This window comes from Naegleria lovaniensis (assembly GCF_003324165.1).
Source record: "Naegleria lovaniensis strain ATCC 30569 chromosome Unknown tig025, whole genome shotgun sequence".
NCBI lineage: Eukaryota > Heterolobosea > Eutetramitea > Acrasida > Naegleriidae > Naegleria > Naegleria lovaniensis.
The window spans coordinates 285,545-307,104 of NW_025407847.1; the positions used below are offsets into that span (position 1 = coordinate 285,545).

A 21,560-nucleotide genomic window follows, 5' to 3' on the forward strand; every position below is an offset into this window, starting at 1 on the left:
TCGTGAATGTTTTCCAAATGGTTTTTCGAGTAGTATTTCTTTGGTTTCAAATTCTTCATGGGTCTATTATGACATGTACTCGGACGACTCGTGCGCGAGTTCATTTCTAGCACTTGCCAATGCCACATGCACTCCCTCATGTTCCAAACTTGCGATCAGTGGTCGTTATGGATACATCTCGTGTCCTAATTATATGAAATTCAATGAAGCACCTCCTCCTCGTCCTGGACAAGTTCAAGTATTGACCTTTTCCAATGCGACTCAGATTTTCAAATCCTTTCGTTGGATATTATCCTCTCAATGTTTGTACTCAAGACGTGTTAGCCACAGCCAGAGTGGATTATTCTGCCAAGGCATCATGCTCACACTATACAGCTTATTCAGGAACGGATTGTTCACAAGTGTACCAACAATTCCCAACGAATCATTTGGGAGGAACCAATGCGAATAATCAAACGTGTAATAGTATGAATAGTGGAGGTTCTCTGAAGGCCTATACCTTTGTATGCTCGGACAGTCATGGTAACAACAACAATCAACAACAACCTGCAGTGACCCTCAATGGATACATTTCATATGATTTATATTCTGATCGTGCATGTACCAAGAAATTGAAATCAACCATTGTGAAACCTTCTCAAGTATGCTTGATGAGTGGAGAATGTATTCAAGTTCCAGGATCCAACAATTTGTATGGAATTTCAAAGTGTTCATCTACTTTACCGTCTGTTCAACAAGGTCAAATGGTCATTCATACCTATGCAAGTCTCAATTGTAATACTTCTACTCTTCAACATTCTCAATATTATCCCATTCAAACATGTAGTGTGAATATGATGGGATCTGGAAGTATCATGCCTCACGCTTCATGTTCATCCTATCAATCCTATTCTGATATGGAGTGTCAAGTGGCAGCAAACAAATTGGATTATACCTCAGCAAGTTGTTTACCGAATGGTAATTCAAATTCTCTCTCCGTTTCATGTCAAGTCATTCCTGTGGTGCTTCCAAGTAATAGTACAAAGAGAACAGTTTCTGGAGCTATTTCCATTCAAAGAGAAAACATGTTGGTTACAATGATAGCATTGTGGATTGGATGTATGATTTTAGTTTTTACTTGGTAATAGGAGAGAGCACAAGTGTTTGCTTGCAGAGGAAATAAATTCATTTCACTGATGATGCAATTCTCTTACCTTATTCCCTTAATGAATTTTATCACCAATGAATAGGACTGGTAAAACTGTAAAACCTCATTGCCTCTATTACAAGCATGTTCTGTATGAATACCCACACTGATGTTAAGGAACACATCAAAGAAGGATATGTCACAAGTCGTGAATGGGACTCACCAATTGTACAAAGACCAAATTTTTGATTGGATCGTGAATGAGATTAACGTTGATTATGTTCAAAAGAATTGCATCGTTGGTTCAAAAATTGTGTGGCCAAAGTGTTTTTCCACATTCAACAAAATTGAACCACATGTCAATCCAAGTTACGTTGAAAGCACTCATTGCTATCGTTGTTATTCTCAGTACACTACTATTCAACAATAACAACTACAACATACAATCACCCTTTGTGCATGCCTATCCATTGAGTTCTTCAGTACAAGAAGATACTCCACTCTATTTCTCTCAGCAACATTCAATGTCTCAGAATGTGGTGAGCGAAAATCAACAACAACAACCAATTTATATTTATTACGATTCCATTTTCAAAGATCAACAGTATCTTATTTAAGAGCTACCCAAGACTGCACTCCTAATCCATCCTGCTCTCAGATTTCAGATATTTCCTTTGGTTATTATGGAAAGGTTTCATGTCCAAGTGCAGTACCCACACCTCGACCACACCAAGTTCAAGTCGTTCAGTATCTTAATGGCACCCAATGCAGATTTGTGAATGTCCATATTTCATATTACCCCAAAGATGTATGCACTGGTGATTTGTCTGTCAAATTCAGTCCTGATTATAGTGTAAAAGCTACTTGTGATCAATTAATTTCTTATAAGGGAACCAATTGCAATTCCACTGAAATCTACAAAGAAATATCTTATTCGAATTCAACAAAATGTAGTATGGATAGTGAGTACGGACTGGGCTATTCCCTGATGTGTTCAAATGGAACAGAACCACCACAACCAGTACCAAGTCCCATTCAACCTCCTGCAAAAAGTAATAGTACTAAGAAGGGAAATTCCATCTCTTTGGCCACGTCTACTCCAAAAGCAAACATGTTCTTGTTGGTGGTTATTGTCATGGTCTGCATGGGTTGTTCATTATTGTTACAATTATAGTATTATTTTCAAAAGAGTTGCAAAGAGAACATTGATGAACGAGATCACTAATAATATGAAGCAAGAAAGGAGTAACCTTACCAATATCCATAGAGACATGTCATCATGATCAAATAAATATTTGTAATTGAAGGGTTCTTAATATTGTTTTATCGTACTCTTGGGACTCGCACATATCAGAAATCGATTGTAAATCCGTTGGTGATGATAATTTTTTATTGTTGTAAATATCGAACAAAAGTCTCAATATCAGTTTCTAATAAAGTATAGTAATCCTTCGCTTTAGGAATGTGATGCGCTAGATGGTTGCTCGACAAGTTGAGCTTTTCTAAAATTTTGTAAATAATAAGCTCAAGTACATCCACTGGTTTTGTTTCAGTGGAGTTGCTTTCTTTTCTCCCAAGAGAATGCATTTTGATAAAATACCGTTGTGGTTTGTCTGATCCTGGTCTATCTATTATAACAACAACTCCTAATTGATCTCCTCCTTTTTTAATGTCGAATGATATTTCACCTTCGGGATAGAGGTTATGGAAATAATTGTTGTCTAATTGACCCAATAACATTGTTCTTGCTCTCCGTTCGTTTCAGTACCATTCTCCACACATCTTAGCAAAATATGAATGTTTTTTCTTAACGACGGGCCGTCGTTAAAGTCTTTGTTGGTCATTACATTCGTATCAAGAAACTCAGACCAAGAAATGTCCCATTTAGCATTAACTTCAGCACCAAATACTCTTTTAAAACGATCCATGGTCAATTTTTCGACCACCTTCGCAAGATAACATTCTTTGTTTATGGATGAATAAGTACAAAGAGGCATGCTAGGATTCGAAGTCATGTCGGTGGGAAAGGCGTTAAATTTTTAGAATGTGGTTTTTTACGGTTTGGAACCAAGTCATGGTAAGATAAATTTAACCTTAATAATAATCGAAGTAGAAACAAATCATCATGATGAAATAAATATATTTATAATTCACAATACTGCTATTATTGATGTGATATACAAAATTGTCCCTTCATTTGGGACGATCATTTCCTTCATTATTGAGGTCAAGTAAATAGATATATGAGAGAAGAGAGTGCGCGCATGTGTGTGTTTGTGTGATTAGTATGGTGATCATCAACAACATTACATTCTCTTCACAACAAGAATGACCACAGACAATGCAATGACAATCAATGTCACAAACGATCGCCAATCAAACACACTCATTCCAGCTCGATCTGGTGTTGAACAATCTACTTTGGAAGTGAAACCAGCAAAACATGTACAAACACCATCCTTCGTATTACATAAACCATTTCCATTGCAATCGTTTGGACATTTTCTACGTTCACAACTAATTCCAGAATAGGCACTGTCACATTTACAAATACCAATAGAGGTATCACAAGTACCATGTCCATTACATTTTGGATCAACACAATCAAACAAATTACAATCGTATCCAGTAAATCCAGAAGCACAACTACAGAAACCAGTCACATAATTACAGACACCCTTATAATTACAATCTCCTGGGCATGGTTTGTTACCAGTAATGATTAATGTGAAATCATCACCAGTGCTCACATCAATCACTGCTTCATTATTTGGAACGGTAAGAAGAGTTGGAGTATAAACATTGTTGGTATGACCCAATCCTAATTGTCCCTTATCATTTTGACCCATCACATAGACAGCACCAGTGGATGTAAGAATGGCTACATGTCCTCCTGTAGGTCTAGAAATTGCAACCTTAATAATATTGGATGGAAGATTACTGTTAAGAACTGGAACAATGAATTTAGTTCCATTCACCGATGGATTAAAACCAAGTTGTCCATACGTATTATCACCAGTCACAAAGGTTCCGTTTGCTGTGAGAATAAACGTAGATTTACCACCAGTGTAAACAGCAGTAATATCTGTAATGTTATAAAAGACACCATTCGATGTTTGTTCGAGATTTCCAACTTCACGGAATGAACTCACTTGTTGCAATGCATTGAGACCAATTTGTCCATTCGAGTTATCACCAGCAGCATAAGGTTTTGTAATGTAAGTTTTCACACCACTTCCTCCTCCACCTCTAGTTTCAATATTCACAGTAATGGTATGAAATTCACCAGCCGTGACTTGCTTAATATTTTGTTGTGAAGTACGCAATGGAGTGGCACGAATATCATCAAAATTGAATAAACCAATTTGACCTCTACTGTTACCACCCATGACAAACAAATCGTATTGATCCACCGTGTAGGATTTTCTTTTAGCTCTCATTACAGTGTGAATCGCTCCACAATTCACACTATCAATAATGACTGATCCATTTTCATATTGATTACGAGTAGGAATGAGCTGAATGTTGGTGGTCTTGTTATTGTTACCAAATTGACCATATGCATTGGAACCCATCGCATACAAGGAAAGAGTATCATTTGATAAAAAGAGAACAGTGGAATGAGTGGTTGAACTGACCACTCCATATCCAATAGAAATGGATGTCACATTCACTTCACTCAATTCTGGAATCATTCGAGGTGTGAATTGATCAATGGCAATATTTGGATTAATGAAATTATAGGGAGATCTGTTTTTACCCCATGCCCATGTTTTACCAGTTTCATGTTCTGTAGCAAAGACAAATCCTGCCGATGTGTAAACATGTTCCAATTGAATACCACTTGGAATATTTTGAAGGAGAGATGGACTTGTGTAATAAACAGTGTCACCACTTCCAGAAATAGTTCCCATAGTATACAATTTACCATCGGTCGTCAACACAAAGCTATTCTTTGTTGCAGCAGTGAGAATGGAAGAAACGGATTTACCAGCTGGTGTAGTGCTATTACTGAACTTGGCTCCATTCACAGTAGAAACGAAAGGAGAAGTTCCCATTCCAAGTTGACCTTCAGTGTTATCTCCACATACATAAATAGTTCGTTGATCTTGAGCCAACAACATGGCATGTTGATACGAGAGAGAAATTTGTGCAATGTTTTGAGTCAAGGCAGGTGAAAATTGATCAGAATTGATTTTCACAGGGAGGATTGAACTTGTTGGAGATTGAGTCGTACACAATGCATTCATGTCATTATTTCCCCAATAATACACAGATCCATCATTTGTAGTGGCCATTGCACCTTGTCTATAAATGGAAATATCCAAAACAGTTGCACTAATACCAGCCAATGGTGTTGGAGTTGCAATTTGGAAAGTATTACTATTGACACCCAATACACCTTGATCATTGGAACCAGAAGCAAATACTTGTCCAGAAGTTGTGAGCACAAAAAGTGAACGACCGTAACCCACGACCTTTTTCACACCCGTGTATTTGTTACCTGTTTGTGATCCAGACAAGAGAGTGGCGTTGGAAATGATGATTTGACTTCCGACAAATCCCATCATTCCAAAAGTGTTATCTCCCCAACCATAGAGATTATTGGAAGTCTCTTCAGTGGCAAAGGATGAATAATGAACTGCAAAGACCTTATCAACATTAATACTTTGAAGTGTAGAAATAGGTAAAAGAGTTGGAACACTTAAAGAGGAAAATCCATATCCCAATTGTTCATAATTGTCTGTGATACAGGATATATTTCACATTTGATAGGTGGTTTCACAATTGATTCACAGTCACGTAGATATTTGATTCACAATGGATTCATAATGGATTCACAATGGATTCATAAATCACAATTGTTAATAACATTTCACACATGGATTCACACATAGATATTTCATCATTCACATTGGATTTACATTTAACTCAATCATTCATACTTACTATTACCAAATCCATAAACATCTCTTGCAGCATTATTCAACACAAACAAGACGTGTTCAACACCACATGCCAAACTTCTAATAGAACTCGAATAAGAACCAATCAATTGAGGAGTGTTAAAACTTTGAGTCGAATTCAATCCCAATAAATAATTCACACCATTACTCGATCCAAATCCATACAGAGCGTCACCACCACTCACACCACCTCCACTGACAACCATAAATACACGAACACCACTCGAACTGCCATCGTCAAATTGTTGAATACATTGAAGTGAAACAGTGGCAGATTTCAAAGAATCAACAAGAGCAGGAGAGGAATAATCTTTTTGTGAAAGTTGACCATTGGCATTGGAACCAAATCCATATACTTTACGATTGAGAGAAGGTGTGGCAGATGTTGATTTAAAGTTTGCTATTGCTCCATGACATGTCGCATGGATGATGAGGACGCAACAGAAAAGAAGTGTGAAAATAATTCTTGTTGTATAATTGGATGTGACTCTAATGTGATGATATGGAAATGTTTGACAGCAAATGAATGACCAAGTGTAGGATGATGATGACGACGAGACCGAACATTTTCGAGTGAGTGTGAGTGAGTGTGTTGGTGTGAACCAAGTCGCACGAATCACAGCAAAGACAGCATGAACAATGGAATACACACGAGTGTTTGGTTGGTTGATTGATTGCCAGCCGGATGATGAGTCAAAGAGAATGAACAATGAGAATGAGGAATTGTTCAGCGCCGTGGGCCGAATCGTGTCATGAACACACAAGTCCATGAAAAGGAATATAAAAATTGAATATGACAGAAGGAAGTATGAATATTTAGAGGAATGTCATCAAGTTTCGACAATTAGTATCATCAATTATTATCGCTCATAAGTACTTGGGTTGTTTTACATGATTTACACATACCTCATCTTGGCCATTTTTTTTTCTGTTTAATGACAAGTGACTTGCTGCTGTGATGGGTAACGGATAGAAGCATTTAAAACGTTGAAAGTAAACATTCTCAATCGAACTGAAGTGCTGTGAATTGGAAACAGAAATTGACAATCTAAAGGAGGCCAAATGAATCTCTCTGTATACACACAGAGTGAGGGTTTGAGGCAAAACCAATGATTCGTGTTGCGTACGTGGTATCAATAATCAAGTTTGTTCTCAATTCCATAAACCTGTCATCCATAGCACGGCTCAGAATACTCCCCTCAAAGGTTTACAAAAAAATGACATCTCATGAACAACAACAACCAATCCAATCATCATCCTCTCTTCATAAAGTAGAATCCTATTCAAGTGTTCCATTCTTACTCTCGGAATCTACTCACGTTCCTTCTTCTGCAGAAACAGAGGCTATTATAGAAAAATCTCAAATCAACGAATTACCAGTAGATACAGTATTGGTATTGGGTGCTGGTAATTTTGGAATGGCACTTGCGTATCATTTGGCTCATCATTTGAATGATCGGATCACTATTTATGCACGTGATCAACGAGTGGTTGATTGCATTAATCATGACAAGGTAAATCCAAAATATTTATCTCAAATTAAATTGCCAGATAATATGATTGCTACTCGTGAGATCAATTCTGAAATTTTGAAACAACATACAGTATTGTTGTTTTCAATTCCAACTCAACATATGAGATCAGTATTGAAACAATTTAAGGAATTGCTTCTAGAGGCTTTTTCATCTTCTTTCAAACATTTGTGTATATTTGCAAATAAGGGTATTGAAAGTGAAAGCTTGAAACTGCCCTATGAAATCATTGAAGAAGAAATGGGCTTAGATTTTGCTGATCGATGTGTATTCCTCAGTGGACCGAGCTTTGCCATTGAAATTTGTGAGAAACAACCCACTTGTGTGACAGTTGCATCAAAGAATATTGAATGTGCATTATGGGCTCAAAGAGTTTTGTACGTTTTCTTACATTATTTTGCTTGTGATTGACCATTCTTGTCATGACTAATTTTTGTTCTATCTTTTCATTTGTACATCTTTCTTTGGGAAACAGCCATAGCCCTTATTTCAGAGTGTACACCTCGGATGATCCAATTGGTGTAGAGGTTTGTGGAGCTCTCAAAAACGTTATTGCAATTGCCTCAGGAATTTGTACTGGTGTTGGTTTCCAAATGAACACACGTGCAGCGTTGTTAACACGTGGACTACATGAAATTACTCGAATTGGACATGTCATGGGCGCCAACCCTTTAACAATGTCAGGTTTGAGTGGAATTGGAGACTTGTTTTTGACTTGCACCTCAGAAAAGTCAAGAAATTTCACAGTTGGATTTCGATTAGGAAAAGGAGAAGCCTTAGAGAATATTTTGTCTTCATTAGGAAGTGTGGCAGAAGGTGTTCCAACCACAAAAGCAGCTTATCAACTTTGTCAAAAGCTCAAACTTCGATGTCCAATTGTGAACGCAATTTACGGTATGCTCTATGAGGAGAAACCTGTCAAACAAGCGGTTAAGGAACTTTTAGAAGAGGAAACAGGAACTGAGTTTTCACTGTACAAAAACAATTTGTATTGATAAATTATGTTAAAGAGAACAAATTAATTTACACCAATGAATTTCATACCAGTTTAATGATAGTCTCAGAGACTGCTCATTCTAATAGAACCATCCAATCTTACAACCTCTCCATTCATCATTGGATTTTCAATCAAGAATTGAACCAATTTTGCATATTCTGGTGGATCTCCCAATCTTGGTGGGAATGGAACTTGTTTTCCAAGAGATTCTCTCACCTTGTCGCTCAAGCTCATCAACATTGGAGTTAAAAACAAACCAGGAGCAATGGTGACACATCTAATATTGTAATTACTCAATTCTCTTGCAATAGGCAAAGTCATGGAAACAACAGCACCCTTACTTGCAGAATAACTATTAAAATAAATGTCAATTAGAAGAAATTTGACATGAAATCTTACCTTGCTGTTGATATTGTGAATCATTCGAGGAAATATAAGCAAGTTGTGTTAAATCTGAGCCATGCCCAACTCACCTTGACCAATTTGTCCTTCGTACGCAGCAATCGATGCAGTGTTGATAATAATACCACGTTCCTTATCCTTTCCACAAAGTGGTGCATTTTGTTTCATCATTTGAGCAACAGCAAGTCTCAAAACGTTAAATGTTCCAGAAACATTGACAGCTAATACTCTATTGAAAGCGTCCAATGGATGAGCTTCTCCCTTCTTTGGATTGTAAACTCTTCTTGGGTCCTATTTGAATTTTATCCATAAAATGTTAAACGTTAATAAACATTTCATGACAAGGACCAGCACGTGACATTATTTTGTCCAACCATTTCAATTTGAGATCATTTGAAGTTTCAAATTTCATGAATTCTTCATCATGATTCACACTTACACCAATTCCAGCAGCATTCACAACACCATACAAAGTATTTCCAAACTTTTTCACTAATTCGTCAATACCCTGTTGAGCTTGTTTTTCATCACAGACATCAACATGAACATAAAGAACTGAATCAGGATGTTCGCTTTCAATTTGTTTTCCCTTTTCATCCAAAACATCAAAAATTACAACTTTAGCACCGAGTGAAATTAAATGATTGACAGTAGCTGCACCTAAACCGCTAGCACCACCTTTAGGATTGGAAATCATATGTTTGGAGAGATATTTAGAAGATCATCATGAAAGCATCATGATCGGATCGGAATCAAGCAATGATTCAAATGATCATTCGTTCAATGGTATTGATTTTATTCATATCAAAAGATGACATGAAATTTCAATGAGAAACGTCTTTAAATTTTCATGATCAATCTATAATAACCTACCAGTCACAATGAAAGTCTTGCCTTCAATCTTCATATTTTTTTTCCTGAGTAGAAAATTCCTTTTTCCCGATGACAGCAATGAGAGAGCAATGGTTCAATGCTGTTTTTATTGAATTAATTTCCAATGTTTGAGTTTTTGAATCAATTCCTGTGATTGTGCTGATAATTCTTGTCGAACAAAAAGAGGTGTTTCCTCATCAAAAGTCTTTGAGGGTTTTTTTAGATTGTCAATGTATTGGCAGCAATCTTTGAATTGTTTTCCCATTTGCTGTTGTTGTGCAGAGGCATTTCCACCTGTAGAAGGAGTTGGTGACTTTTTCTTTTGTTTCTTATTTCCTCCACTAGAATTTGAGCTGGAAGCTTGTGGGGCATTAAGATGTTCAATTAGCAGTGTCGCACATTTGTTCATCTGTTGCTCAATTTCTGGGATTCTAAAGAAAAGATTTAAAGCTCTTAAATATTTGGCTATTTTGTGATAATCCTTATCAGTTTTGAAAGATCGAATAATACCATCAAGGTGTGAAATTACGAAACCTTTGATATCAGATGCCTTAACGAGCTTGGTAACTTCTGGATTGGATGAATAAACCATTGCTTCAAGTACTCTAAGAGATAATTTAGATTGCTCAACTCTCTCCAGACTTTCCAATTCATATGAGCATTCCTTGTTAACAAAGTTACACAAATTAGTGTAAAGCGAATGAACAAAATTAGGAGATTTTGCAAGCAATATTTCTCTAATTTCAGAATCAACAAAGATGGTGTGATAAAAGTCAATGCTAGTAAGAGCAATCTCTGTTTCAAAATCTCCATCCTCCTCTTCCTTATTTTCCATCATAGTGATTTCATCTTCCTTATAATTTCCTTTGATCAAAGGAAATACCTTGGTCACAAACGTGTGAATTTCCTTTTTCAAAAGTTCTCTATCATATCGTTTCATGGCCTTGATCAAACCAGAAAGCAAGCAAATACTATCTACACCAACTGTTAGTAAACTTTTCTCCATGAAGAAAAACGCTGTTTGGCAAATGTCTTGGTAATGAGTTGTGAACAATTCTTTTCCAATGTTTGGTAAAGAGATGGTTAATGCATTAAAAGCTCTAGAAACTTCTTTCTTTGTGAATTTGATTTGTCTGTAATCTTCCTCTTCTTCATCATCGTCGTCATAATCTCGTTTAGAGCGTCTGTTTCTTCCTCCACCTAGAGAATGACCTTGGAGAACATTCTTTGCATTGTCTTTCACCTTGGAAATAAATTGTGTGCAAACAGTCACTACGCATTCCATCACATCCTTCAGCTTTTCGTCGCTACTTTCTCCATAATGTTCCGACAATAAATGAATGTACTCAGCATGAACTTCAAACCACAGAGCTCTTTCAGTAATTGCTTCGATAAGAGGGTTATTGATAATGAAGCATTGATGCGATTCAACATTCTTAGGTGCAAATTGGTCAATATATTTAGCTGAGCAAAATGTCATGAAACAACGGATTAACTTGCTTGCATAAAGTTGAACTTTCTTTCTGAAAACTTTCTTCCCAGAGTTGTTTGCAATAATTAACCCATTTTGAATGAGCTCCAAGAATTCTGATAACACTGGTTTTCTTTCTTCATGTAGCTTGTCATCTACAAGAAATATGTCAAAGTTGTTATTTTGGAGAAGTTTTCTGCATGATTTCAATAGGTGTAATACTAGAGTTCGACCTGTCTTTGTCTTTTCAGAGCTAACAAGCGTTCTAATTCTATTTTGAAGTACTTTAAAAACTCTTTCAAAAATTCTCCAATGAACTTCTAAAGAAGAATTCAAGGATGGAATAGCCTTTGGATTTGTGAGCGTTACTAGATGGCTTAACGCCATTGAAGTATGTTCAAACGTGTCCTCTTGAACGTTTTTTGTGTTCTTCTCGAGTTTCACAACAAGTTTGTTGAGAGCTGTTTCTAACATTTGGATTGGAATTGAAGAGAAATCGCATACTTCTTTCATCAATTTTTCAATTGGTCCTGTTTCTAACTCTGAATCTTGATCGTCATTATACATGCTTGAGGATAATAGCTCAAATTGAATAGATGAATAAGAATTTCTCTTGTGAAGCGAAATCAATGCAATATGACTGACCAGAGTGATCATTTCTGATTCCTCAGGTTCACTCCAAACGTCCAATGAGCTGACAATTTAAATATTTTGCCATTAAATTGTATCTTAAACTTACAATAAATATAAACAGGTCGAAAGTAAAGCTGGTGAATTAACATGGGCTTGATGTGTCACGGCTGAGAAGAAAATACGTAAAAAATCTGTGCACATCAGAATTGTAGTGTGTCGGCTTTTGTCATAAACCCTCAATTGATCCAAAATAAAATCTATAATTAATTCTCTGTAATATTGGGGACATTTCATATCGATAGCTTCTGAGTAATTTTGTACTGTTCTGAAAAATACACGCGTAATTTCAATTTTTATAGACTCCAATAATGATGGTTCAGCCATTTCGTCTTCATTGTTTTTAACGAGAGTGGTTTCATTTGCCATCAATTGAAACTTCTTCTCGTCTTTAATAAATAAGCAAGTGGTTTGCATAGCATTCAGTAACAATTCCACATTATCCGAAAATGCTCCTCTAAAAGGAATATTCCTAGCAATCTATGATTCATTTTCAATGTTGAGCACCAAATAATGATGTTCCGAAAATTACATGAAAGAATTGCTAATTGAAACACATACCAAACTCAACCCATATAAATGTTTCTTCAAAAATACTAATTTGTCATTCATATTATCGTTTGAACCATTGGAAAGTTCTGCCATCACCAGCTGCAGCACTCTAATCACTAGTTTAGTATTCTTTGCACTGGTTCCATAATCTTTAGAAAATTGTTTGTCCAAATATTTGTTCATGTACTCTTTAGTACCATATTCCGAATTGCTATACAGACTTTGTTTCAAATCGATAACCTCCTTCTCAAAGGTGAGAGAATTTTCGGAAGAGGAAGCAGAGGGCAAGCTGGTCATTGAGAATCGAGTTCAAATATTTTTTGAAAGCAATTTTCAACCCCCTCCTGTGATGGAAGCCTTGTATGAATTCAGTGCATAAATGATGACAGAAAAGAATCACTTGTTGTGAAATGGTTATTAAATTGTTATTAGAAAGGAGCAAGCATTAACAACAGATTCTTCCATTCAGCGTTGTCGTTCAAGTAGGATGAATCCGAGAGTTGTGGCGAAATTTTCCATCTCTTAAAAAATCGTCCACTGGGTTGTTAGTTTTCATCGTTGATTTTGTTGCTGCTGACACAATGACAGATACAGCAAGCAATCATCAAGATAGTATCATTGATACTAAAGAACCCGAGATGGATCATGGTTACGACTATGATTTGATTATTATTGGTGGTGGTAGTGGTGGTATTGCCTGTGCTAAAGCTGCCCAACAGCTGGGTGCAAAGGTAGCCGTGTTCGACTTTATTCAACCTTCGCCACACGGAACAACTTGGGGATTGGGTGGAACATGCGTGAATGGTAGGTGATGCAATGTTTTCTTTCAACCTTCAACAAACATATTTTCATATCAATAACGTTAATCTTCATCATACGATGATTTTGCATAAATATATTTCAATATCGTGATGAACCGCATTTGAACAATTTGCTTGTACAAATACACTCATCAATAGTTGGATGTATTCCTAAAAAACTTATGCATACAGCTGCTCTCATCGGAGATCGAATGGAAGATAGTGCAGCCTTTGGTTGGAAATTACCTGCTACTGGTCATGGTGTTGAAAGGAAACCATTGCACAGCTGGGAAGCTCTCGTTGAAAAGGTGCAAGATCATGTTCATGGTCTCAACTTTAAATATCGAACAGATTTAAGAAAGAGAGGAATTACTTATCACAATTTGTATGCCACTTTTGTGGACGCTCACACTGTTGTTGGAAAGAAGAGTGATTCTGACCCAGGTAAAACCTTCACAGCAAGACGGTTTGTGATTGCTGTTGGTGGTAGACCATTATATCCAGATATTCCAGGTGCTAAAGAATATTGCATTTCAAGCGATGATATTTTCAGCATGCAAAAGGAGCCTGGCAAGACACTTGTTGTTGGTGCTTCATACGTTGCTTTGGAATGTGGAGGATTTTTGCATGGAATTGGCTATGACACTAGTGTTATGGTTCGCTCAGTGCCTTTGAGGGGTTTTGACAGAGAATGTGCAGACAAGATTGTTAACACGATGAGTGATCATGGTGTTAAATTCTTTCAACCTTGTGTACCACTTTCTGTCACCAAACTTGATAGTGGTAGATTAGCTGTAGAGTATGTAAATGTTGAAACAAAGGAGAAGAATACTGAGGAATATGATACAGTTCTGTTCGCTACAGGTAGATATGCTCTTACTAAGGCTCTCAATTTGGAGAGCATTGGAGTTAAGGTGGACAATGTCGGAAAGATTTTGGTAAATAAGTATGAACAGTCATCAGTGCCCCACATTTATGCCATCGGTGACGTGATATCTGGAGGATTAGAATTGACTCCTGTTGCTATTATGGCTGGAAAATTACTCGCACAACGTCTCTTTAACTCGAGCAAAAGGGCAATGGATTATGAGAAAGTTCCAACCACAGTTTTCACACCTGTAGAATATGGCTGTTGCGGTCTAACAGAGGAGGAGGCTGTTAAAAAATATGGCGACAATCTTGTCATTTACAAGAAAACATATTACGTTTTGGAGCATGAACCACCAGCAAGAGAAGTTAAGGCATTCACTAAATTAATTTGCAACGCTCTAGATAATGAAAGAGTGTTGGGTTTCCACTATGTAGGACCAAATGCGGGTGAGGTGACCCAAGGATTTGCCGTAGCCATCAAAATGGGTGCTACCAAAGAAGATTTCGATGATACTGTTGGAATTCATCCAACCTGTGCTGAAACAATTGTTAAACTGGAGCAAGGTGTCACTGAAGACACAGGATGCTGAGGATAATGACCACACGAGTTTGTAGAAAGTTACAGGTAGTGGAAGAATATTATTCATGCTTGTAATGCCAATTTTTCGCTAACTCTGTACTTTCTCTCACGTGTGGTCGTTAATACCTGTTATTAACACACTCAAGAAGAATTGTTTATTGGAAATTGTGACATGACGAACACTGTCCTAAACTTGGAGCAACCAAGGGGATGCCGTTCTGATCTGCATTTTCATTCAACAATAAAGAATTGTCTTGAGACAATTTAATCTAACAAATGGACTGCAGGTTCAATTATCACTCGATTTTCAACAAACAAAAATGCCCCAACACCGAAAACAAGATTCCAAATCATCAACGACGCTTCCAAGTGGATTTTCGGGCTTTGCAGCCTTTTCAAACACAAACAATAATTCAAAAACAACATCTTCAAACTGGAATAAAGTTGTAGAGAGTCAATGGAATGCTCCACAGAAATTTATTAACGAAGTTTCAACTGTAATGGAAAGGTCATCATCGGGAAGTGATCCATTCGATAAATACAAAACAAAATCAATATCAGAGCGAGAAAATGATTACACTTCAAGATGGAGAAACGTGCAGCTATCCCCTGAGAGAGTGGATCCTTTTGCAAAACAAATTTCGGAACAAGACAAGAAAACAAAAAGGACCTATAATGAAATTTATGAGGAAAACAAATTGGAACGAGAAAAGAAGCATTTGCTTTATCAGATGAAGAAAAAACAAATGCTAGGAACTGAAAAGGGCCAAGAAATGGCTCCTCACTCTTCTTCATCTCAACATAATTACAACGAAAAAGAGGATAATTTAACACAGGATCAAGATGAAAATACTGTGAAAGTTAATGTGGGAATTAGTTTTGAATTGAGTGGTGTTTTGGTAAAACAAGCAAATGTGGTAAATCAAAAAGGAACCGTCTTGAAATGGCAAGCCCCACCTGAATGTAGATTACCTGATGTGAAATGGATGATGTTCGAAATGAAGGACGACAAAGCTGAAGGAGAACCTGTTTTACTTTACAAACAAAAAGCTTGGCTGTTTGGTAGAGACAGTGACGTTGCAGACATTCCAACATTAAATCCATCCTGCAGCAAGCAACATGCAGTGATATGTTTTCGGTTTACTACTGGTGGCACTGACGACAAAAGAGCTCGCTATACAGGACAATCAATGGGTTCAACAAAACCATTTATCATCGACCTGCAAAGTACAAATGGAACTTTTGTCAATGGGGAAAGAATACCAGATTCGAGCTATTATGAGTTAAGAGAATTTGATCTTATTAGATTTGGAACGAGCTCAAGAGAATACATGATACTTCACGAAAAATCAGAGGCCCAATAGGAATAGCATTCTTCCACTCCCAATAGGAATAGTTCATTTATTCATCCTCAAAGTTTGGACAATTATCATGCACTTGCTAATTGGAATGAGGGAGTGACAATATGCCATCATATACTTGATCGAATCACAGAGATAATTTTCAACGCATTAATTACTACTAGTAATAACTTTAATACCAAAAGAGTTTTCTGAAAAAGCTGAAAATTCCTCTATTGCTGCTGCTTTCTTCCTCAACAAACTGACTTTCAATAGAATTTTCTGAAAAAGGTGAAAATACCTCTGTTGCACCAGCAAGCCTGATTTCATTGGGTTCAGTTTTAGCAACTGCATTGTCATGATCGATCTGCTGTGAACTGATAGGCACAGATTCCTCATTACTTTCCCATTCCACATATTCCTTAAGACTCAAAAACAATTGGGCAGTAATCTCAGCATCTTGTAAGGCACTATGAGCTTCGTCTCGTTCCCCTCTCGAAATTCCAAAATAATGACATGCACTGTCTAAATCATAACTTGCATTCTTTCCTCGAGCGTTCTTGTGGAATTGCATGGTACAAAATTGACGAGAGCTGTCCTGGAACACCATAGGAACGTGACGATGTCCACAGTACTTTTCAATATCTTGCTTAATCATTCGAATGTCAAATTTCAAATTATGAGCAACAACTCCTGTTTTGAGAGAAGTATCCTCGCCAAGAAATTCCAAAAACTCTCCAATAATGAGCGAACTTGGTGGATGGACCAATAAATCTCTTTCTGTAATTTTGTGGACTTGTTGGGCTTTTTCATGAATGCTCACTCCATTGTTCAACTTTACACGACTACTGAATAATTTTCCAGTGCGAATGCCATGCTTCAATTCAACTGCAGCCAATTCAATTACTTGATCAGATTTTGAAAAACCACTTGTTTCACAATCCAAGACGATGACTCTAGGGCATGAAGTGTAAAAATTTACAAATTCTTTAACGAGATCTTTGGAAAGATTTGGCTTTGAAAACTTAATTTGAGGTTCCACTCCATCTTGAATCATTTCTGCTTGTTCCAAACTTCTCTTTTTTTGCATTTCAAAAGGAGAAAATTTATCTCTATTTGTTTCATTGAGAGTAAAATTGATATCCATTGTTGGATTGGGTTGATCGGAACTACTAATTTCATTATTGTTGTTTTTATAATATTTAATTTCATTTGCATTACTTTGAGAAGTCATGTTTGACGATGGTTGCAAGTTGATCTGTGCAGAATTTTGTGCCGTGGACGATGATGTTTGTTGGTTCCCTTCCGGTTTCATCATCCATGATGGGAGCGAGCGTTTTTTCGTCATTTTTTATCATGAAGAACTTCTCCTTCTTTCTGGAACCAAGTTAGAAAATATTTAGTAGATCATTAGCTCACGCACTGGTGGTGTTACAATTCATTACCTTTCAGATGAGGTGTATGGTCTTGATTAAGGAAAAAATTGAGCATGAATATTTCGTTAGCTTCTCTCTTTTTCAACTCTAGTAATTCATCTGAAAAGTGAATATTAGTTTCATCTTCTCTGCCGCAATACAACAAGTATTGAAAAGGGAGTCGATGATTGATACAATCTTTGGCGCTCGCTTCAACAAATGGCATGTCATTCATTTGAGCAAATTCCACAGCTTCTTGTTTGCTGACTTGTCTTTCACTTTCCTTGTCACATTTCAATCCTGTGAGAATTTTAGGAATATTTTCGAACGATTTTCCATGCAAATAGTTAATTGCCATTGGTAAGTAGAGATCTTTGACTTCTTTAAACCCCGTATAGTCATCAATGGCATAACAGAGCATTAAAGCATCCATATCTTTGAACACGCTCGAACATATTTCATCCGTTTCCTCTTTAAGAGCAGCACAATCCCAAACTTGCATTCCATAGGTGCATTTGTTACATTGAGATTTTCTCAAATCAGTCCTATTGTATAATACTCGTATGAGATGAGATGAAAAATCGAATGATGCCGTTGGAGAACAAGTGTTATGCTTATTCTGACCGAAACCTTCTTCGAAAAAGCTTGGATTAAAATACCTTGTTTGTAAAGAAGTCTTTCCACAAGATCTAGGTCCTAAAATTACGACTTTCATTAATGACGCTTCCAATAATTCTCCATCATTGGCCATAAAACAAAATGAGCTGTTGCTAGATTCACCAATAAGCTTGCAGCATCTGTTGATGGTCATCCAATTATAATTAGTAAATAATCTACATTTTTCTTTGAAGCTTTTATGCATCTTTTCTGCATATTTACATGCTCGTAACACTTTTGAATTTTTATCCAAATATTCAGAAATTTGTGGTGGTGATGTCGTGAATGTGTAGAACGGATGATCATGTGGAACAATTATTTCAAAGATATATTTCCATAATATTTCTGAATTGTGAATATTTTCCCAGAGAGTGATATATAAATATTGACAAACAAGATGCAAGTCGAATGCTTGTCGTAGTATCGAATATTCTCTGTCATCATCTTCCTCCTCTGAATCTATAGTACTAACATCATCGTCACACTTTTCAACAGATGTTTCTTCATGATTTTTCTCTTTTTGCGTTTTGTGCACTACACGTTGTTGTTCTTTTATAAATCCTCTACAATGATCACCTCCGCTTGCTGCAGGTGTAAATATAAAAGAAATGATATGGAACAACACATCTCCATCTAATTGGCACAATAAACAGTCATGTCTATTTCTAGAGAATAATTCTTGATAATGTTGTTTTTGTTCCAATGCAGAGATCTTTGGTTTTGCTCCGATGATGGATCCACTTCTTCCGTTGTTGTTAGTACTAGCAGTAGTACTTAAAGTTCCAAGAAGACTATTCGTACTTGTTGTACTTTTAACCGAATTCTTTCTCGAGGATGATGGTTCTTCAATCTTGACAAATAACGGATCGACTAAGACAAAATCCTGATCAACTTCCGATGTTTCATAGATAAACTGATTGGCTGATTTTTGTTGTCGAAGGCGTTTTTGTTGTTGCTGGAGTTTGGTAATTTCATTTCCCATCTCTGATGAATTCACGTTTTGATATTGGTATTTTCGTTTGATTGATCTATTTTTTGTTTTTTAATTTTTGGTTCCATTTTAATGATCGTTGCCTGAATTGGTGACGACGAAAAAATGTAAATGGAAACTGTATTGGAACATTAGTCTTCTGGTCCAGAACCACACACCATAATTTTTGCAAATATTCCATCCCCTCAACGTTCACACCAGAATGTGTTCAGTAGTCATTCACACACCTCGAGCCAGACCAAAAGTCATGGTCATAACCAACCACTCTTCTTTCAGAAAATCAATGTTGTAATACAATCTTGCCTGAATTGGAGACGACGAAAATGTAAATAGAAACCGTTGAAGCCAAAAGAACAATTCCAGCAAATTCTTTCAAAAACCATCACTAAAACACAGTCCTGATGACGAGGCTTTGTTAATAACTTTGTTTGTTTTGGAAGTTTTGTTTTAATAAACGGTTTTTAATTGCCCAGCACTAAAATAAAGGAGCAAAAGCCACAATTTATTACAAATTCAACATGTAAATATAATCATCAACAGTCAGTTCCTGACGAGCCATTCATTCATTCTTTGAATCAAAAGTGTTGTTTTGGAGGATAAGGAATTGTCAAGGCGTTCACTTTTCCATGATCAGTTCCGACGAAAAGAATGAATCAAGATATTCAAATTGATAGAGTTTCAATTGAATGAGTCATTCAATACTGATAGAGTTTCAATTGAATGGTTATCAAAAAAAAACTCAACAACAACCTTAATCTCAACGAATGAAGAGAAGTAGAGAGGATGAACCCACTCATCCTCCTACTAATCCATCTCTTGCACACGGCATCATTCCATTCTGGGATGAGTACTCACAACAAGTATCGGATAAACTTTGGGCATGTTCAAGAGATTCCTTTCATGAGTTTAATCAGTACAACAACAAGGGATGCACTGACGGATGGTTCAACTTTTCTCAATTCACTGTGATTGAATCCAAGCCAGTGTTTGATGTTCCACTCAGTGTCCATCACTCTATAACAGAGAATGTGGCTTTTGATAACTCTAAAAAGCCACCTCAGCTCAAGAAAGCAAAAAAGAATCAAAAGGTGGCCCAAAAATTTCAAGCAGACAAATCCTTGAAAATCCGACTCTACCCCAAAGAACAAGAAAGGACAACATTGAATCAGTGGATGGGAACTGCTCGTTGGATCTACAACAAGTGTTTAGAATTTACACACAACTTCAAAGGTGTCAAGAAAAATAAGAAGAATTTCCGAACGGTTGTGGTGAACAATGATAATTATCAGACAGAAAATCAGTGGGTTGTAAATACTCCTTATGACGTAAGAGATGCTGCTGCTATTGAATTGTTGACTGCGTTTAAAACAAACTTTGAAAAGAAGAAAGCTGGAACAATTGACAAGTTCATGATCCGTTTAAGGCGAAAGAAAGACAGAAAAGATCATTTCGTTCTACATTGCAAGCACTGGAAGAAAAAGAATGGACTGTATTCTTTTATAAGGAACATCAAGAGTGCCGAACCTTTGCTTGAGGAGCTTCAGTACGATTCCATCATTATTAAGAACAAGTTGAACCGTTATTATTTATGTATTCCACAAGTACTGGAAATTAGGGGTGAGAACCAAGCCCCTCAACATTCAGGACAAGTTGTAGCGTTGGATCCAGGAGTAAGAACATTTCAGACCACCTTTGATTTGAATGGTTATTCAACCAAATGGGGCTCAGGAGGTGCCGAAAGAATTGGTAGATTGTGTTGCGCGTATGATAAGTTACAATCGAAGTGGTCTCAACCAGAAGTCAGACATTGCAAAAGATACAAGTACAAGAGAGCAGGAAGAAGAATTCAACAAAAGATTAGAAATATTGTGGATGATCTACACAAGAAACTGTGTTTGTGGTTGTGTCGAAACTACCAAGTGATCTTACTTCCTTCGTTTGAGACTCAGAAAATGGTAAAGAAACTCCATAGGAGAATTAATAGCAAGACAGCAAGAAAAATGTTGACTTGGTCACATTACAGATTCAAGCAAAGATTGCTTCACAAAGCTAGAGAGCATCCGTGGACACACATTTATATTGTCAACGAAGCGTACACATCCAAAACTTGCTCATGTTGTGGACATGTTTATACGGTTGGATTATCTGAAGTGTTTCGTTGTCCATCATGTGGCTCAATTTTTGACAGAGATATCAATGGAGCAAGAAATATTCTTCTTCGATTCCTTACTACTCATAGAATTAGCTTTTGAGCACCTTGTGTGTTGGGTCTTCCCCACCTTGTGTGCGTTGGGTCC

At 36.7% G+C, this 21,560-nt stretch overlaps 11 protein-coding genes across 11 annotated transcripts; 5 read left to right on the forward strand and 6 right to left on the reverse strand.

Moving 5' to 3' along the window:
• Positions 1 to 254: 254 nt before the first annotated feature.
• On the forward strand, positions 255 to 2,300 carry C9374_005778 (uncharacterized protein; the record flags this gene model as incomplete). Its single annotated transcript, XM_044695565.1, has 2 exons — positions 255 to 1,066; positions 1,724 to 2,300. 2 exons carry the CDS (start codon positions 255 to 257, stop codon positions 2,298 to 2,300), a joined length of 1,389 nt encoding a protein of 462 aa, XP_044547665.1.
• A 215-nt stretch (positions 2,301 to 2,515) lies between these two features.
• C9374_005779 (uncharacterized protein) lies at positions 2,516 to 2,866 on the reverse strand (the record flags this gene model as incomplete). The annotated part of the gene is made up of 1 exon (XM_044695566.1): positions 2,516 to 2,866. One exon carries the CDS (start codon positions 2,864 to 2,866, stop codon positions 2,516 to 2,518), a length of 351 nt encoding a protein of 116 aa, XP_044547666.1.
• Positions 2,867 to 3,432: 566 nt separating this feature from the next.
• On the reverse strand, positions 3,433 to 7,013 carry C9374_005780 (uncharacterized protein; the record flags this gene model as incomplete). Its single annotated transcript, XM_044695568.1, has 3 exons — positions 3,433 to 5,870; positions 6,077 to 6,582; positions 7,000 to 7,013. The coding sequence occupies 3 exons, from the start codon at positions 7,011 to 7,013 to the stop codon at positions 3,433 to 3,435; spliced, it is 2,958 nt and encodes a 985-aa protein (XP_044547667.1).
• Positions 7,014 to 7,310: 297 nt separating this feature from the next.
• Positions 7,311 to 8,620, forward strand: C9374_005781 (uncharacterized protein; the record flags this gene model as incomplete). The annotated part of the gene is made up of 2 exons (XM_044695569.1): positions 7,311 to 8,002; positions 8,101 to 8,620. 2 exons carry the CDS (start codon positions 7,311 to 7,313, stop codon positions 8,618 to 8,620), a joined length of 1,212 nt encoding a protein of 403 aa, XP_044547668.1.
• A 65-nt stretch (positions 8,621 to 8,685) lies between these two features.
• C9374_005782 (uncharacterized protein) lies at positions 8,686 to 9,931 on the reverse strand (the record flags this gene model as incomplete). The annotated part of the gene is made up of 5 exons (XM_044695570.1): positions 8,686 to 8,974; positions 9,022 to 9,025; positions 9,096 to 9,315; positions 9,464 to 9,702; positions 9,898 to 9,931. 5 exons carry the CDS (start codon positions 9,929 to 9,931, stop codon positions 8,686 to 8,688), a joined length of 786 nt encoding a protein of 261 aa, XP_044547669.1.
• A 72-nt stretch (positions 9,932 to 10,003) lies between these two features.
• C9374_005783 (uncharacterized protein) lies at positions 10,004 to 12,907 on the reverse strand (the record flags this gene model as incomplete). Its single annotated transcript, XM_044695571.1, has 3 exons — positions 10,004 to 12,062; positions 12,108 to 12,538; positions 12,620 to 12,907. 3 exons carry the CDS (start codon positions 12,905 to 12,907, stop codon positions 10,004 to 10,006), a joined length of 2,778 nt encoding a protein of 925 aa, XP_044547670.1.
• A 284-nt stretch (positions 12,908 to 13,191) lies between these two features.
• C9374_005784 (uncharacterized protein) lies at positions 13,192 to 14,870 on the forward strand (the record flags this gene model as incomplete). The annotated part of the gene is made up of 2 exons (XM_044695572.1): positions 13,192 to 13,414; positions 13,570 to 14,870. 2 exons carry the CDS (start codon positions 13,192 to 13,194, stop codon positions 14,868 to 14,870), a joined length of 1,524 nt encoding a protein of 507 aa, XP_044547671.1.
• A 310-nt stretch (positions 14,871 to 15,180) lies between these two features.
• C9374_005785 (uncharacterized protein) lies at positions 15,181 to 16,224 on the forward strand (the record flags this gene model as incomplete). The annotated part of the gene is made up of 1 exon (XM_044695573.1): positions 15,181 to 16,224. The coding sequence occupies one exon, from the start codon at positions 15,181 to 15,183 to the stop codon at positions 16,222 to 16,224; it is 1,044 nt and encodes a 347-aa protein (XP_044547672.1).
• A 169-nt stretch (positions 16,225 to 16,393) lies between these two features.
• On the reverse strand, positions 16,394 to 17,548 carry C9374_005786 (uncharacterized protein; the record flags this gene model as incomplete). The annotated part of the gene is made up of 1 exon (XM_044695574.1): positions 16,394 to 17,548. One exon carries the CDS (start codon positions 17,546 to 17,548, stop codon positions 16,394 to 16,396), a length of 1,155 nt encoding a protein of 384 aa, XP_044547673.1.
• An 83-nt stretch (positions 17,549 to 17,631) lies between these two features.
• C9374_005787 (uncharacterized protein) lies at positions 17,632 to 19,254 on the reverse strand (the record flags this gene model as incomplete). Its single annotated transcript, XM_044695575.1, has 1 exon — positions 17,632 to 19,254. One exon carries the CDS (start codon positions 19,252 to 19,254, stop codon positions 17,632 to 17,634), a length of 1,623 nt encoding a protein of 540 aa, XP_044547674.1.
• Positions 19,255 to 20,027: 773 nt separating this feature from the next.
• On the forward strand, positions 20,028 to 21,515 carry C9374_005788 (uncharacterized protein; the record flags this gene model as incomplete). The annotated part of the gene is made up of 1 exon (XM_044695576.1): positions 20,028 to 21,515. One exon carries the CDS (start codon positions 20,028 to 20,030, stop codon positions 21,513 to 21,515), a length of 1,488 nt encoding a protein of 495 aa, XP_044547675.1.
• Between the last annotated feature and the right edge of the window lie 45 nt (positions 21,516 to 21,560).